Below are 17,785 nucleotides of genomic sequence, written 5' to 3'. Positions count from 1 at the left end.
GTTTTGAAAAATCAAACCATTTTCTGTATAAAAGAAATCGGGAGCAGTAAAGTTTATAATATTAAATTTTGATGATAAAATACAGTTTAAATTCACTAACATTCATGAATCATGACAATCCATGTAATTGTAACCATGTGAGATCATGCAGAGATGCAAAAGAAAATGTGACCGGATTTGTAAAACATGATCTGAATTGATACGGAGAGATTTAATATTCTCATTTTAAACAGTTTTGATAGATTTTTTTTGCGTCTTTATTATAATATAATCTTTTGTATAATAGATTCAATGTCACAAATTTAATAATAATGATTTTTTAGAAAGTAGTCTAATAATATTTAAGTTTTGTCAATTTCTTTAATTTATATATGAATTTTTTTGAAATACATAAAAGATTTCTTACAAGTTCTCTTGGATCCGTCCGTGCCTCTCAAAGTCCCAAAGACAAAACAGCTGATAAAACACATGCTTTCTTAGCCCTCCAGGCTCCAGCGAACAAAATCTCTGGCAATAGCACTACAGCATCGCCACCTAGTAATTAAGAATCATTTATCATGTTTTATTGATGAAATCCAAGGACCAGTTTCAATTGAACTGCAAAGTCATGGTACCAGGCTACCAGCAGCAACATCTCATTACCTGAGTAGTTCAGCGTTATTTTAAATAGAAGTGTTCATGTTAAATTTTTCTCAGAAAAAAATTAAAGAATGTTAAATTTTAACTATTGAACTAACGCCCGTGGTAAAAATTAAATTACTTGCATGCTGGACGTGTGGTCGTTTAACCTAATTAAAAGTAATATTTTAATAAAAGATTATTTATAAGTGAAAAATAATTTTTAATTTATGTGTTTCTATAAATTTCTTAAATTTCTTAATTTATAAATACAAAAGTTATTAATTAATACAATAATAATACGATATAGAAAAAGTCATTACAGAGATAAAACTTTCAACTTCTCGAATTTTAGTTTTATATTTCGAAGGTGGTGTTTGGCTCCGGCTTTTAAGCCCAGTCCCGGATTTATAAATTAGAAACACTTATCCGTTTCGTTTGTGTAAAAAGTCAGAATTACTTATAAAAAGTTGAGAATCTGTATAAGGATTTTACTTCTTTCCCAAACACTATAATCACTTATAAATCTTAATTTACTTCTAATTTTTATTCAACTTCTATACTTTAAGCAAAAAACACTTATTTTAAATTTACCCAAACGGTCTCGAGAATTGACTTATAAAATAAGCTGTTTCGACTTTCAAAGCCAGAAACTTCGCTTTTAAATCCGGGTGCTGGTTGCATTATTGAAGAGATGGGTAGCAAATATAAATTTATCGTACAAATGTGAACTCAAAATATAAATTATAATTGTGGATTATAGCTAGGCATTGTATTTCCCTCGTATGCTTCACTTATCTCAAGTCTCAGTCTTCACTCCACATGTCCAAATAAAGAAACATACACTCACTCAGTATTATTACACAACTGTTTCAACTCGTCCTCAACTCAGTAAACTCAGAAATGACCGAGTTACAGCTCCCGGAGCCCCAACTCAACGGCGCCGCCGCCGCAACTCTGGCCGTAACTTCCGCCGAAAACGTCGGAGCCAAGCGCCAACGCCGGCCCAGCGTCCGACTAGGCGACATTGGCGGCGACCAGTCCTTCGATTCTCACCTCAATCTCCGAAGATCCAGCAAGTTTCAGTGGAGAAATCAAGTTAATAGAGCTACTGAAGGCTCAAAGACTCGAGCTTTATTGAATTTGAGCGGCTTTGAGGGCCAAGAAACCCTAGATGGTGATGATAGAGAGGGAAATTTGGATGGGGTTGCGATTGGGAGCTGGAAAGTCGGGGACTTTATGTCGAAGAAGCGGTCGGGTGGGGGGATTAAGAGAATTAGGTCTAATTGGGTGTCGAAAATGGGTGATGATGGTGGAGAAGGTGATGAATTGGATAAGTTTAGTGATGATGGGGGAGAGGGGTTTAGGGATGTCGATGATTCGGAGAGTCCAAGGAAGGGGATTAGTCGCGGTGATGGTGGTGGTGATTCGATGGATGAGGTTAGGAGACAGGAGGAGGAGAATTGGGGGAATTGTAATGGGGAGAGGAATGGGGTTAGGGTTTGGTTGAATGAGTTAGGGCTAGGACGGTACGCCCCGGTTTTTGAAATTCATGAGGTGGATGATGAGGTTTTGCCAATGTTGACATTAGAGGATTTGAAGGATATGGGGATCAATGCAGTTGGGTCGAGGCGGAAGATGTTTTCGTCGATTCAGAGGCTTGGGAAGAATTTTTCGTGAGCTGGATGGGAAGGGAAGACAGATTGTCGGAACTGGTTTGAACTTTTTAGTGTATTTTATTTTAGATTAGTAGTCTTTGTTTTTTATTGGAGTTTATAAATCTAATGTTACTCATTGTCAATGATGCTGTTTTTGGTAAATAGTTATAACTTTACTAACATAATCTTAAAGAATTTTGTTCCTTGTATGTTGGCCATTGAAAGTGTTAGGGGCTTAGTTATGTGTGCGTTTGTAAAAGGAAGCAGGATTTAGATTCTGCCACAATTAGCATTTCCGGATGTTTCTTGTGGCAAATGTATTCGTCTGATTGTCACAACATTGATGCTCGAGATTTAGATATTGTGAAATGTTGCTCTGGCTTATGTTTGGATGAACTAGTGAGATTTATCTAATTCGGGCCTATTTAAGTGATTTTTATGAACTTCCTTGTAACATTCATTGTTTGCACACTTCATTGTATTTTCTTGTTTATGGCTACTTGTTTCTTTTATAGAACGGCAATTTAAAGGTTACTCCCTTTATTTATGCAATGATCACCCCAAAGATTAAGAAGTAAGATTGGACACACCCTCAAGATTTATTTTGTTGTGAACTAGACTGACTAGACTGTCGTAATGTAAATAGAACACTCAGGCAAGACTTCTGATGTTCTGCGTGGGAGGGGGGGGGGGGGGGGGGGGGGGGGGGTATGTTTAATATATCTGGTCAGAACAACTCTTTAGACAAGGTTATACAGACACATTCATAGCAGGATAGAGCATGCGATGATTACTTGCCACTGGCTAATTCTACACGGATTCCTGCTGCAGTTCATATGTATGTATTAGTTGTTTTTAGAAGTAAAATATTTAATGATGATGATAAATTTTGTCGGTTTTAGTTTATGCATTCTAAGCATGTTAATCGTGGTACTCTGGGCTAAAGTTACTGCAGAAGCTTTTGAAAAAGAAAAGGGCATCTACATAATTAGATTTATTATTGCTGTCAAGTCATCTGTTTTCCATCAAGCCAAAGTAGTTTTCATATCTTCCTATTTGTTTTGTGAATAATGATCATTCCTTTCTATCATTGCTGTCTTTTGCAAGCATTTTACTCTTTTTCATCCACCTCTCATCTTATTGATTTTATTGTTGAAGTCCCATCCCATCCCGTCCAACAATCATCTCTTAGGAATCTTTTTCCATTAAAAGTAGATTCGAGACAAGCTTAGGTTTCAATGAGAGCCTAAGCAAGTCTCGGAATTATACTCGTCAATAACAGAAACAAGAGCCTGAACTGCGAATGCTGGACTTTCATGCTTTGCCATAGTAAGATTTTTGAACTAGTTCTGTTTATGTGAAGTGAAGATTTCCTGATGGGTAATTATAATAGAATGCAAAATTACAAGCTGCAGTTATATTTACACTTACAGGTGTGACATATTACAGCTACCCTCGGCTAAAACCTAAACTGTAATTCTAACAAAAGCTAAATTACCTACTGTCCCGGACCCTCTAGCAGCTTTACCTAAGGAGAGGAAGAGGGAAGAGAATAGAAGCGCACTGCATTCATTCCTGTTTAACTCTGTCATCTTGAAGCTGCGGTTTTTTCGGTTCAGCAGGAAAGTATTTTATGCCAATTAGGTCACCGACTGTACTGATAACCTGATTATTGATATATTAGAACAAGAACAGCGATGGTGTGTGTGTGTGTGTGTATTATGAATATAAGGATGATAGAAGATGACCTCCAATGCTTTCTCCATGTCTTCCCTTGTGTGAGAAGCCGAAAGGCAGATACGCGCTCTGGCTAACAGTAAAGGAGTGGCTGGAAAAGCAACTGTCACTACAGCCAACTGCAAGAGGCTAGAATATCAGCCATCAGATAGATGAGTCTATTGATTCTATGAGGAGAATTGAGCTGAACATTATGAAAATCTTGGGAGATAGAGGAAGTAAGGGAACTTGCATTTCTCTTAAGGCACTCTCGTGAAAATGCAGGAATTTTTGCTGGATTGTAAAGCATTATTGGCATTACAGGCGAGTCATTGTCCCCAAGAACCTCGAACCCCATCTTCTTCAGCTGTGATCTGAAGAAGTTGCTGTTTTCACGGATTCTTGCAAGCTTCTGTGCCCCTATCGGCACAGATAGGGCCAAAGAATCAGTCACTGAAGTGATTAGTACGAATCAAGTTAAAGCAATGGAGAAAAGGAAGAGACCTCTGGAAGAACCATCTTCTCCGAGTATGACGTTTATGGCAGACATAATCTGTTGAGCAGACGGAGGAGATATTGACGTTGCGTATAGATGTGCAGGACAAGTATACTTCAGGTATCGAATAAGATCCTGAGAAAGGATTATGAAATATAACTACATATATTGCAACTGATCAATCTGCAGAATTTGAATACACTTATAGCTCATAATGCATCATATTGCAGCAGAGAAGTTGCAAGGACAAAAGACAAACCTCGGATCCAGCAATGTACCCACCACATGATCCAAAAGACTTCGTAAAAGTTCCCATCATTATATCAATCTCAGAAGTATCGACGCCCAGAAGTTCACAAACACCCCGTCCTGTTTTGCCAATGGCCCCGATGCTGTGAGCTTCATCCAAATAAATATAAGCCTGAAACCCGTATCAGGAAGAGCAAAGATGAGTTCCAGATTAAGATGCAAAGCATTAGCTTTAATATGGACTAAGATCACCATTTAACAGATGCATCACCTTGTATTTCTTGCAAATTGAAACAATCTCTGGAAGCTTACATAGCTCTCCTTCCATGCTGTATATCCCTTCAACTATAACCATTATCTTTTTCCATGCCCGATGTGTTCTGGGTTGCCCGTCTGCAATATTTTCTCTCAGAACTTCGTCCAAATGGGCAGGAGCTGCAGTAAGCACAAAGAAGATTGCAACAAGCAGAGGAATATGCGTGACAGGCAGTGAATAAGGCTTTAACTATAAGATCTTAGAATGCCAAGACATGACTGAAACTTACTGTTATGTATGAAAACTCTGATTGTGGCACCTGAACCTCTTGCCCCATTTACAATGGAGTTGTGATTAAGAGAATCACTGATGATCAACCCGCCCTGTGAATGATTTCGCGTGTAAGGAATAAAGCAACAAACGAAAGAAGAGCGTATATAATGTTCATAACACGAGTACTGGAGTACATGCCTTTCCTATCAAAACGGGGAGAATGGCAGAGTTTGTGACATAGCCCATGCCAGTAACTAAAGCAGCTGGCTTTCCGACAAAACTTGCCACCCGCTCCTCCAATTCAGCATGAAGTGCCGTTGTGCCTGAAAGAACATCATAGTTACCAACTTAGGCATAGTACTTATGAATGCATTCTGATGAAATTTAATGGCTACCTGCATCAACACGAGGACTGCAGGTGCTGGGAGAGAATTTTTTCAACGATTCAATCACACGAGGAGTGCAATATTCATCTGCTGCAGCAAACCCAAGGTAATTGTAGGATCCCAGGTTAAGGCATCTACTAACATTCGTTGTACGCCTGCACAGAAAAGTATGATTTAATTGATTCAACACGTATACAACCTGATTCCAGATAGTATCAGAAGACCTTACTGGAACCTTTTAATTGTCCCTCCAACATAAGTTCAGTGACTTTCTGCTATTTTCGCAGATCCTAGAACTAATGACCAGAGTCTACTCTGAACGTTCAAATAGAAGTTACTCACTTTAGTGTCTTGTTGTTGTCCTCTGAAACACGCTCGACGACATCAAACCAAGCATCGGGCGGACTTGATATAGGACGGCCAAAACAATCCTATATTTCAGTAAACAAAGAAGTTTATGAAGAACATTACGCATGTTTTGATCCTGGAGATAAATTTTGGAACTCAATTGCTTGTAGACAGCTCTTGAACAGTTTTGACATAAGTGAAGCCCAGAAATGTATATTCCTACGAGCTATTTGTTAATAGTCTAGTGACAAGGCTTAATCGGAATTCGGAACTGATGAAATATAGCATATGATTCATTTGTGACATTTTTCTAACACCTTAAAGTTTTAGATGGACTGGTTCTCAATATGTATCAGAGCTCAGGTTTGCCTCAATGATGGGCACCCGTGATCCACTCTTCACTCCAAAAAATGGGATTTTGAGGGCAGTGTTAGAAATGTAACATAAGATCCATTCGAGACTTTCCTCTAACATCCTAAGATTTTAGATGGATTTTTAACCCGTCTACTCAAAGAATCATGCAATAAACAAGTAAGAAACATACCTGAATACGAAGGTATAGGCGACGGATATAAAAATCCTCGATTCCTAGGCATATCGGAGCATAGCCCTTACAGACAGAAAAATTCAGGTAATTTAATTGATATGAACATTATGACGAAAAAATTCGATGAAGCGATTTTCAAAAGTTTCGAATGCTTCAGTATACCTTAAGATTACCGCTGGCGTTCCACCAATCGAAGATTTTACGAAAGAAATCGCGAAACTGGCCAAATGCAAACAGCAATCCATAGCTGAAATACGTTGTCAGTGCTGTCAAATACGGTATTGTTATCATTTTCACAATGCTAATAGATTATTTGGGGTAATAGTTATTATTTTTTTTGTGAAAAATCATAAGAAGATGAGGATTTCGATTGCAGAGACAAGTGGAGATCAGTTACGCGAAGCTCCGGCGAGAGAGAAAATTATGGAAGTCGAAGGAGAAATGTAGGGCTGAAGAACACGGTCAATGTTTCTCATCCTCTCTTGCCGCTCTTTCCTCTGTTTGTGTTAACCCAAAATAGTCCTGATATATTTTAGCATGAGTCTACATCCTATCGATCACGTGTTGGAGATATTTACATCTTATCGATCACGTGTTGGAGATATTTTAAACGACCTACAATTTTCCGGTCAGTGGATAAATAAATTAATAGTCAAAGATTATAACAAAATTTAGTTGGAAAAAAAATCATTGAACATCTTAATAGCTTAAAAATTGTTATATTCCTAACCTTTTAAAAATCGAACGACTTAAAAATGTTATTTTACTTAACGCGTCCCCAACACGTGATTGCTAGTATCAAGATCCTTTTAACATTGTTCAAATTTTTAAGAAAGAAAACATCGTTCGAGCTCTAATTCGAATTTGTTCGCGAGAATGTTGGTCGATCAAATTTTTTCGGTCAGAACAAACGAGATTCTATATTAAATCCAAACAATATCGTATGTTGACCCAAAACCGATTTTATTAGTTAGCGAAATTTTCAAATACCGGTATGTTCAATTTTGCTTACTGAAACTCCTAAATATTGCAAAATTTTGGCAAATGTACAATGTTGTTTGGCTCAACTTACGAGTGACTTATAAGTCGAAAAACGTCAAACAGGCAGCAGTCTGTTAAATTATCGTCCATACATTCACACAAACAGTAAGCGACAGAACCACCAAAAATTCAAACCAGGCACCTAAAAGCTTTAGCTAGTTTGGTAGGAAGTGTCTTGTCTGAAAAACCTAATCTACAATACAATGCCACTCTTTAATTTTAGTGCTCAATCAAGAAACTGCTGCACATAATCACTTGTCAGCTTGTGCGGTGGAGGGCCTGGCCTTGCTAGCGGAGATGATCGCGAGAAAGAAATAAAATAAGAAGGCGATGTATGAAAGCGTTACAGAAACTGTGATCCTGTCACAATAGCTATCTAAGTATCCGCAAATTGCTATCCATCCTGCGTGTTTGTTCCCGTATCGGCCTAGGTATCCCATTGCTGTTGCCGCGGAACAAGCAGCCATCAACAGTGTCATTACCACCTGATTTAACAAAAATTTCACGAATGTAAAGAATTGGATGGGACACCTCAAAAAAAAACTGTAAAGAAATGGTTGGGACAGAGAGAGTAATATCTACCAAGTCATGCAGGAAGAAGAAGAAATAGTTGACTGATTTCGCGTATTTTCCTATGATGTAAAGGATAAGCACAGAGATCGCGGATAAAACACATGCAATTAAATTTGCTGCTGCAAGAAACCTGCAGAAAGACGTTATTGTTTCAGAAAAACGCGTACTCTGAGGACCGAGGAATATTGAGTGATTTAACATTAAACTTACTCATAAGTAGGGGAGTAACTATATTTAACATGAGCAGTGATACCGTAAATGACCACAGTCTGATTGCTGCTGAGAACTATCGAGGCAGCTGCTAGCGATGCAGCCATCGCCATGATTCTCAGCGATACCTGAGCTGCTTTTGAGTACTTCTGTAAAATTGCAGCACCCGTCTTCGTGCTCGTTCCCTCCTCAGTTGTGCTCATCATTTTTTTTTCGGAAACAAAATTTGTGGAGCATAAAAAGAGAGTAAAATGTGTTGAGCAGAGTGGAAAATTTGTGAGTTGTGTTATAAATAATGTACTCAGAGAGTGGGAATGAATGGTATAAAAAGAAGAAAAAATGCAGAAAAGTAGTAGTCTGAATGTCTGATCTATTGATAGAGTTGCTGTATATGGAATTGGAATCTTCTGTATCAATAATTTAGTCACTTTACTCTTGTTGCTACTGTATTTTACTGGGCTTTACTGCTTTAGAATTCAGAGAGTTCACACCTGTTTAGATATTTCGGGTTTCGGTAAAATTATTTTTATAAATAAGGACCGATTTAAGGGAAAAGAATGTGTATATATATAATTTATTTTAGAAAAATAAAAATTTATTTGTGAAAAATAAGATAAATTAAACGAGACATTCATATTATATGATGAAACATTTCTAATTTTGTATTAATAAAAATTATATGAAATATATTAGTACGACTCAGTACTAGAGATGATAATACGAGACTCGAACTCAAGATTCGTAACTACAAAATACTAGAGATAATAATCCGAGACACGATTCGAATTCAACCTGATCCATAACACGATTTGCGAATCTCGGTTAGAACGAAATATACCGAATATATTTGGTTTTGTATTCAGGTTTATCCAAATTACAGTACTGGACCATTTTGCATTGAAGAACAGATACAGGAGGGAGCTTGCATTAGATAACATCCGTGATATTTGTTTGGTCCTCGCACTATATTCTTTTTACAACTCCATGTCTTCCAAATTTAACAGACCCCATCAACTTCTTGTCTATAATGAAAATTTTGTGGAATTTGGATATCACCGGTTTACTATCAGCAATTTCTGTTCGACACGGCACGGCACAGCGCGCCATGGGAGGGGAAAAGACAATCTTGCAAGCCATATTTCCACATTGATAGCTATGGTTTTGGAGGTTACAAGCTCAGAACTCTCTGGTGCTCTGTATTTCTGCTAATGCAACAAAAATCTGGTGCTCTGTCCTTCTGTTTCGACGAAACTTCTGTGTTTCCAGTTTCTTTCGCTAAATATTACTCTCTCAGTCTTATCTGATTGTTAATTTTTGAAAGAAATGATTTGACACGCATTTTAATACATTTATAAAATATAGTTTCACAAATTATAGTTATTTTTTTGAATAATAGTCTAATGTTTAAAAAGAAATTCAGAAAAAAAAATTTAGAAATAAGTTACAGAACTTTACTTTATAAGAATCTTAAGATGCGTGTCAACGGAAAAAAAAAGTAAACAGATAGATGGGACGGAGGGAGTACATCCTATTGGACTTTTGCGAAATATTACATCCTACCAGCTGTGCATAAATAAAAACTAAGGACTCTCCTGAATACGCATTGACAACAGAAGGATTGTGAGCAATCTATCAGGGCAGCTACTTGAATATTTTCTATTTATTTTAAAAGGGAACAGAAAATATGTACAGTTTGTTTTCTAGATCTTGCTAAAATGTGGTTGAGAAGTTCTAATTTATTGAAACTAATATGTACAAATGCACTGAGGTCTTAGTTTTACCTAATCTTGTAATAAGATGACTAAATGAACGTTTTCGCGGCTAAGAACTATGTACAGAAGAACCAGAATTTGAGAGCCAGTCACCTGCAGCCATCAGCAGCTGATATCAAAGTACTTTGGGTCCGAAGGAACGTGATATTCCACGTTTAGCTGCAATGTTCAATAAAGCATGCTTGTCAGATCATAACACTAATAATAAATTATGCAGAAATCACAGGTTTATGTTAGGTTTATGTTTCTTCTGCACTTGCAGCAGCTATGACCAAGAAACATTTCAGAATATCCGATTAAACAGAGTAGTAACTACCTGCTAGCAAGTGAAAAAACTTGAGTTAGAGCCTAGTGTACTTCACTAAATCCAATCATGACTCAGTCACGCTTTGAGTTATGACAGAAAATTTGAGGGGTCATCAAGTACAAAAAATCATAGAAGGGAGCAAACTGTAGTAAATGACAGCAAATATAGCGAATGATTTAACATACCTTGCCCTCATCAGCATCTGAATGACGTTGAGGGAACACCACCCTCATGTCACTGTACAAGTAGAAGCGCCTTTCACCTTCAGAGGTTTTATTGTTCGGTGCTGGTTCAGATAAAGGGTCAAATTTGCACTTTTGGAATGTCCTTGAGTATTTCTTAGGAAAGGGGCACATAAAGCGGAGATGAAGAGCATAGCGGAGAACACCAGATCCACTTGTACTTTCATTCACTCTTGGGGAGCCATTTAGACACTTACTTTCAGTTATGCTCGATACAGTTGCAGTGATGTCATCAACTCCATCATTATCTATATGCTCCCTGTCATCTAGTTCACCAGAAGGTGACGACAGCTTGGTAAGATCCCGAGGAAGGCCAGGGTTTAACCTGTTCAACACATCGTCAGTAGACTGTTGATCAACACTACTTAATTCAGTGGACAATGTTTTGCTTGGCAGTAAAGGACTATTTAAATTTGCATAAATGCTGCCATCTTTCTTATCTTTGGATCCGCCATTCCCTGGTCCAGATGATAGATTGATCTTTTGGCGCATAAATGTCTGTAAGATCAAGTACATAACGAAAAAATAAGCACAAAGTTATTGCACAGAGCAACTCAATGCAAATCTGTATAATGCAGGTCTCTCAAGAATATACCAGGTAAGTAATTAGTTGTGTATAGTTGGTACTTTCAAGGTTGCATAAATACTTAAAAAATAATTTGTGCTCTTACTTACCTTAGTACCCACCGGCATGTCACTTAAATCATAGTTGCAAAAGAAAGTATGTATGGGAGTCTTTTCCGGATTACTGAGGACCTGTCATATGCAATATATATTGGTGATGTTGCTAATACAAAAAGACAGGAGAAGATAGCTAAATAATGAGAAAAGCATACCAATTGTATGCGCCCTTTCATTGGCACACGCAGGCGGCTCTTTTCTGCCAGGGAATCACCACTGCTGAAACTCCTCTTCATTTTTGGACCCCTCACCTTCTTTGCTGGTGAATTTCCTGCAAGATTAACGGAGGAATAATACAGCAAGCAATTATCCCCATCCACACTTGTTACTGAGAATGGAAGTTTCTGAGGATGAGGCGAAAAAGTTCCTCCAGTAATGTTGAGTATAGCAAGGAATCCACCAATTTTCTGCATGTAGAAGAACTTGAAGTTATTACTGAAATACAAGAACAATGAATATAGAGCAGAACCAGATTAGATGTTACAAAACTGTAGTGATTCTACAGTTCAAAAATTAAACAAATTCTAAAATACAGGAAACCTTGTTGCTATAGACTCTAACCTGATTGACAATTCCAGATGCTAAGCGTCCAGATAGCAAGGACTCCTCGAAAGAACCCACCAATGACCTTCTTATAGACAATCCGCTTAGACTTCTACCAAACCTAGCAAACTGACTAGTAGGTGTTGAATCCTGACACCAATTGTCTTCCAGGACTCTTATACTTTCAGGGGTAAATGGACCAGCCTTCTGCTGTAAGATTTCAACCTCGGTTAATGATTTACTTGCCATTCGAGTGTCCTCTTTTTTCTTTGAAGTTGAAATACCAAGAACAGTTCCATCAAGTGACTTTTCCATATCCTTTAAGGTTAGATAGCTGCAATCCAATTCTTTGCTAATACCCATACACCCTCCTGATGTTTTCGATCTCCCTGAGAATTTGGGACCAAGAGGTGACAAGGACAGAGAAGAGGAGGCTACCTTATCTGGCGATATAGGAGTTGCCTCTCTGTGGAAAGATGATGAAAGACCCAAAGGTAGCACATCCTTGCTATCAAGCAAAGGCCCATCAGTAAGAGAGCCGAAGTTTGTCAGACTGCTGTAGTAGTCGGTACTGATTATATGAGCCTTTTTATGCTCTTGTGAAAGTGAAACTGTATTACTGCAGTTTCCACTGCTCACCTGAGAATCACAGTTATATATGGAGCCACCAATGTTTAGACGTTCCCCGTTAAACTGATCTGTTATAAGCATTCCATTAATAGGTGACAACATCCGCTTCTTAACTAATGACCCATTCATGGATGCAGTTTCACCAAAAGTAACCGTAGATGGTGAATGAAGCTCATCACATTGGTCAGCATCTGCACCAAAGGCAGGGGAATTCAAAGACTTTGATTCAAAGCCCACTATTCTGGAAACAGGATTCAGAATATTTCTCCTACTACCACTGAACACACAGCTTTTTTCTATGGAACCAGTCCTCAACCTGTTAGCACCAGTAACACTATCTTTAGGCGCATTTGGACTGTCTAGCTCTTTCAATGTTGCACTAACCATATCTCCTGGCATTCGATTACCAAAATTCCTTAGGCGCATATCACCCATGTCACGACTACTTCCTCCAACAAATTGTGATGGAGTTTGAACATATGTGCTCAAGGATAGTGCTACTTCTTCAGCAATGTTGGTGGAGGAGACATGAGGTAAACCCATGACAAATCCTGATGGAGGATCCTAAACTTGTATGGTAGCTATCTAATCCACTGAAATCCGATGATTTTCTATATGATCCAAGACTGGCCAGATAACACATGTCTGACATTACTACCAACATAACAAATTCGCTTGTTCAACTCCATTGCAGCTAGAATAGAAATCACCAGAGCCTGATTAGACCTAACCAATTTTCATCTCTATTTAGGAGGAGTCGCTATCTATCAACGGAAGTATGGAACTGCAACTTCATTTCACTATCAATAACTGCAAAAGATGGTACTGTTACCAGGACATAAACTGAAGGATCAGAAGGAGTAGGTAACATCATCAATGTCACCTTCGGAACAGAAAGCAGAACCAGATGAGGATGTAATGGTATTTTCTGCAGGGAGAAATTCAAACTCCTGAAATGTTTGCACTGATGTCAGTTCAATTCTATGCAATATATGAAGACAACAAAAAATTCGAAAGGGGGATTTATCATTTATTTTCTAACAAAATTTCAATTTCAACTACATAAATTCGCATTGTTCATTGCTAAGACTCTTCTAAAGTGAACAAATTCGACATAAACTCTTAAGTTTATAAACAACAGCTCAAAAACAGCAGAAAAGCTCACTTATACTATTGTTGACAAGCTAGAGAAATGTTCCAACTCAACAAACCAGTAATGCCACATTATGTATAGACAAAACAGATTATAAACTGATTACATAGGTTCACAGCTTGCTTTACTCGAACCAAGATGTAGTATACCGGAAGTTAAACACGAGGTAAAATGAAGAAGAAGGTACAAGCAAACATAGTCCATCAAGAAGAAAGAACTGAATGTAGTGCTAAGAATCATTTCAAACACAATTTATGTCTCAAAACCCTGGTCCTTATATCAATGAATGATGATCATTAAAGGGTGAAACTAGTGGTAATCAAAACCCAATTTCAAGAGCATATCTTGCTCGATACCACGATCATAATCATTCCCAACCCAAAATCAGAAAAATGATCTGCTTGACCAGCCAGGACTTCTCGATCAGATAAAGATCAAAACTTCTCGATCATCAGCTCGAACTTGCTCCACAACATTCAGCTATGCTAAACACGAAATCAATGACAAAAATGGCATAAAAGTTCAAGAAATCAATCAGTTCTTGATCTCCCCACAGCAAAACAAAGCACATATAACAATCAAAACAAACACGCAGCACAATTCAACCACCCTTTAATCAAGAATCAAAACCCAAGCTATTCATCAACAATTATCTACACCATATATATACAAAACCCACCAGATAAGAAGAGAAGACAGCAATCAATGAGACAATGATACATCTGCGCCATCAAATTTGTACCGAATTAATCTAAATTCGGTACAAAGATCCAATTTTTATCTAACAATCTGATCAAAGCTAGCTGGGTCAAAGTGAATTTTTTATAATCTTGATGTTCTTGGTAAAAACCCAATATTTATGCCTCGAAAGTTTAAACCTTTATTTTTTAAAACCTTGTAAAAATGTGTGTGTATATATAGTAAGTATATATAAGGGCTTGGGTTGGATGGATAGATAGAAGTGAATGAAAAGCAAACCAAACCGCAGGCAAAAGTAGACCCATGTATCTTTGATTGAGGTTCTCTTTTGTTTTGCATTTCTGTCCACACTATTCTTATTCCTTCTCTTTATTATTACTATTATCAAACTTTCTATAACCATTTAAACCATCATCTCTCTTTTATCATATATATCAAAGCTGCTATCTATATATATCTAATCCTTTCACGCATCTGCACTCTCCACCACAATCCTATATTTCGACGATGTGCATAAATGTGCTTTGGTATGCAACTTAGGCCGATATATTTTTGCCAAGTGAATGGCAAAAATAAATGTTTTAGAGACTTGATGGGGAATAACATGATTAAATGTAATAAGTGAAAAAAAGGGCAATATTTACACAATTCTCAAATATTGCACATTTTTAATGACAGAACTCACATAGAGTCCACATTCATATCCCAGGCTGTGTGAAAGTTTGGTGAAGTTTGGTGCACATAACCAAACTAGTGGTACTTTGTTTCCAAGATTTAACTGCAAACTTTGAAAATTATATAATCTTAAGATGTACTATCTTTTACATCAAAAGGATATAGAAAACCCAGGATGCAGATTGCTTGAATTTTGCTTTTGCTACTCGCGGATCAGCTTAAACATATAAATTATCTTGAATTTGCCTAAGCGGATGACATATGACTAGTAACCAACCGTGCCTCCAATAGCATAATCAAAATGAAGCAAGCAAGTATTGCAGAACTAAAGGACTTAAAACATCCTATAGAAAGATTTATTTACAATTGTCTTGATATGATGAAGATTACATTACAACTGATAACCAAGATACAAAGAAGAATATATTGCAAGACACAATAGCAGTAGCTTGGGAAAATCGAAAGCATGCTGCATGCATGAACATATCACTAGTCATAGCAATGGTAGATGGCAACTCTCCTAGGAGGTTGTGGCGGAATACAAGTAACGAAGAGCACCATTACAATGACAATCATTGCCACCAATCCCAGTAACACTGAGTCATCATCCGACATACAACACAGCCTTCCCATTCTCCTCTTGCTCTTCTCTTTCGTGTTTGATTCTTCAGTAGGTACAAAAAACCAACACTACTTGGCCTGTATGAGTTGCTTATGGACCAGATTCTTTCACTATCAATATTTATTTGTTTTTGTTTCATTCCTTCACAGACTTGAAGTCTTAGTTGCCTGGCACATGCACAACCATTTGGCCTAGTCATTATACATGTAGATGGTAATTGAATAAGTGATATGTGGCTACCATTGAACGTTTTCTTTTATCCCAGTGTTGTGAAGATAGAAAATTATACAAAGACACAAGTAAAATGTATGAATTTTCATCAAATTATGACTTACAGCATTGAATTTATAATATAAACACAATAATAAATATTGAATTTATAGTATAAATACATAATGAATCCATATCGGGAAAAAACTATACTACATGACTTTAAATAAAATTAATATTGTGTATGGTATAATTTTGACAAGTCTGAATGTGATTACCATCAAAGTCCATTTATGCCATTTGACTTGTACACTGAGGAACAGAACATTAATCAATCATGCATCATGCCAAAGTTGTAGCACCTTAACCATCTCACTACACCCATGATAGAGTTTCGACGTAACAAAGTCACTAATTAAATTTTATGTTATATTTCATTAATTTTAATTTGAGATGTACAAAGATCTGTTCGGAACTCTTTTAAAACCAGATCGGGCTGGGTTTTTTTAAAAATCGAGTCAGGTTGGACCGAGCTTTTCCAAAATTCTAGGCATGGTTTACTTATAAAAAGCACGGATTTTATCTGAATTTTTTTTGAAAATTCTAGGCCTGTTTTAGGCGCTCGGACCGGGCCGGGCCAGACCAGGTTCTTTCAGATCGGGTTTTTCATATTTTTTTTCCAGGTCGGATCAGATCGAATTTCAGATTTCAAATTTTTTGAACATCTTTAATTCGAATACTAAGATTTGATCTTATTTCCGCCATCAAAACAAGCCTTATGGTTAGTTGCCTCCCGGAAAACTTTAGAAATTGAAGCAAGTTAAATCCGGTACTTTTACACCTGTTTTTATTCATTACTTGCTTTCAGACAAATCACTACGAGTAATCACTCTTCATCTCATACACACCAAAGTCAAGTGGCACAATGCAAATGTATCCACAGGTAAGGCTACGAATAGCAATCACAATCAGATTCAAATTTAGCATGCATGTCTCCTCAGTCCTCAGTCCTCAGGCTAAGGATGGTCCTGTCCAGACCTATATTTTGCGAAATCCAAATATGGGGCCGTTTGGGCGAGCTTAAATTAAAATAAGTGCTTCTTGCTTAAAATAAAAAAGTGAAGTAGAAGTTAGAAGTTAGTTAAGACTTATAAGTGATTAAAGTGTTTGGGAAAAAAGTAGAAATCATGAAATAAAAGCTAGGAATCGTAGCTTTTTATAAGTGCTTCTCGACTTTTTACACAAACGGTACGAATAAGTGCTTGTAACTTAAAAGTCCAGAAGCGGGGCTTAAAAGCCCCGCCAAACACCTACTATATATCTCATACTGCTTTTATATTAATTTAGTGCTCACAAGTGACAAGAGTGTTTATTTAATAATTATTTAAAATTTAAGATATAATAATAATAATAATTTCGCAATAAAAAATAATAATCACTTCAAAAAAAAAGTACTTTATCAACTGCAATTGACGATTTTTTTATTCGAGCATGTTTATTAAAACTAACAAATTTTGTTTAAATAATATAAATTTAGTTTTTATTTATAATTTATCAGATAAAATTGACCAGCAAAGATATTCTGATAAAATATAGTTTATTCAAAAAACTTAACTAAATTATTTATATTTAATTTATACATAAATTTCAAGTTTGCGTCATCATCTATGCACATAAAAAGTTAAATAACCCTTTTCCTTTTCACTCATGTACCATAGTCAAATTAGTACTACCATCACCCGTAAAAAAAGAACTTTTAGGCGTAAAAGTTCTGAGAACCAAAAAGCATGGGTGGCAGTGTGGGGTCTGAATATAAGTAAAAATATGTATTTATTAAAAAAATTATATTCATATAATATTTTTTTAATATTGAATATTTA

General features: G+C 36.7%; 4 protein-coding genes across 5 annotated transcripts; 1 reads left to right on the top strand and 3 right to left on the bottom strand.

The window, feature by feature from the left end:
- The first annotated feature begins 1,355 nt into the window (after positions 1 to 1,355).
- On the top strand, positions 1,356 to 2,485 carry LOC108193999 (uncharacterized). The gene has a single exon (XM_017360876.2). The coding sequence runs from the start codon at positions 1,522 to 1,524 to the stop codon at positions 2,296 to 2,298; it is 777 nt and encodes a 258-aa protein (XP_017216365.1). The 5' UTR covers positions 1,356 to 1,521; the 3' UTR covers positions 2,299 to 2,485.
- A 1,360-nt stretch (positions 2,486 to 3,845) lies between these two features.
- LOC108195378 (long chain base biosynthesis protein 2a) lies at positions 3,846 to 7,088 on the bottom strand. The gene is made up of 12 exons (XM_017362338.2): positions 6,710 to 7,088; positions 6,545 to 6,610; positions 5,995 to 6,083; positions 5,662 to 5,807; positions 5,465 to 5,589; positions 5,283 to 5,376; positions 5,009 to 5,172; positions 4,748 to 4,909; positions 4,497 to 4,623; positions 4,246 to 4,412; positions 4,025 to 4,132; positions 3,846 to 3,941 (listed from the first exon to the last, which is right to left on the bottom strand). Exons 1-12 carry the CDS (start codon positions 6,836 to 6,838, stop codon positions 3,846 to 3,848), a joined length of 1,473 nt encoding a protein of 490 aa, XP_017217827.1. The 5' UTR covers positions 6,839 to 7,088.
- Positions 7,089 to 7,660: 572 nt separating this feature from the next.
- Positions 7,661 to 8,759, bottom strand: LOC108196099 (CASP-like protein 1F1). The gene is made up of 3 exons (XM_017363202.2): positions 8,372 to 8,759; positions 8,171 to 8,291; positions 7,661 to 8,073 (listed from the first exon to the last, which is right to left on the bottom strand). Exons 1-3 carry the CDS (start codon positions 8,575 to 8,577, stop codon positions 7,840 to 7,842), a joined length of 561 nt encoding a protein of 186 aa, XP_017218691.1. The 5' UTR covers positions 8,578 to 8,759; the 3' UTR covers positions 7,661 to 7,839.
- Positions 8,760 to 10,013: 1,254 nt separating this feature from the next.
- LOC108196098 (uncharacterized) lies at positions 10,014 to 14,746 on the bottom strand. Of its 2 annotated transcripts, XM_017363201.2 has the most exons (7): positions 14,379 to 14,746; positions 13,430 to 13,496; positions 11,935 to 13,356; positions 11,529 to 11,780; positions 11,368 to 11,448; positions 10,636 to 11,190; positions 10,014 to 10,302 (listed from the first exon to the last, which is right to left on the bottom strand). In XM_017363201.2, the coding sequence occupies exons 3-7, from the start codon at positions 13,087 to 13,089 to the stop codon at positions 10,246 to 10,248; spliced, it is 2,100 nt and encodes a 699-aa protein (XP_017218690.1). In that variant the 5' UTR covers positions 13,090 to 13,356; positions 13,430 to 13,496; positions 14,379 to 14,746; the 3' UTR covers positions 10,014 to 10,245. The 2 variants fall into 2 exon arrangements, with proteins under 2 accessions (XP_017218690.1, XP_063937144.1); XM_064081074.1 differs by having other exon boundaries at positions 11,935 to 13,496.
- Positions 14,747 to 17,785: the final 3,039 nt, after the last annotated feature.

The sequence above is a fragment of the Daucus carota genome, chromosome 7, assembly GCF_001625215.2.
Source record: "Daucus carota subsp. sativus chromosome 7, DH1 v3.0, whole genome shotgun sequence".
Classification (NCBI taxonomy): domain Eukaryota; kingdom Viridiplantae; phylum Streptophyta; class Magnoliopsida; order Apiales; family Apiaceae; genus Daucus; species Daucus carota.
This window is presented reverse-complemented; position numbering and strand designations above follow the sequence as displayed.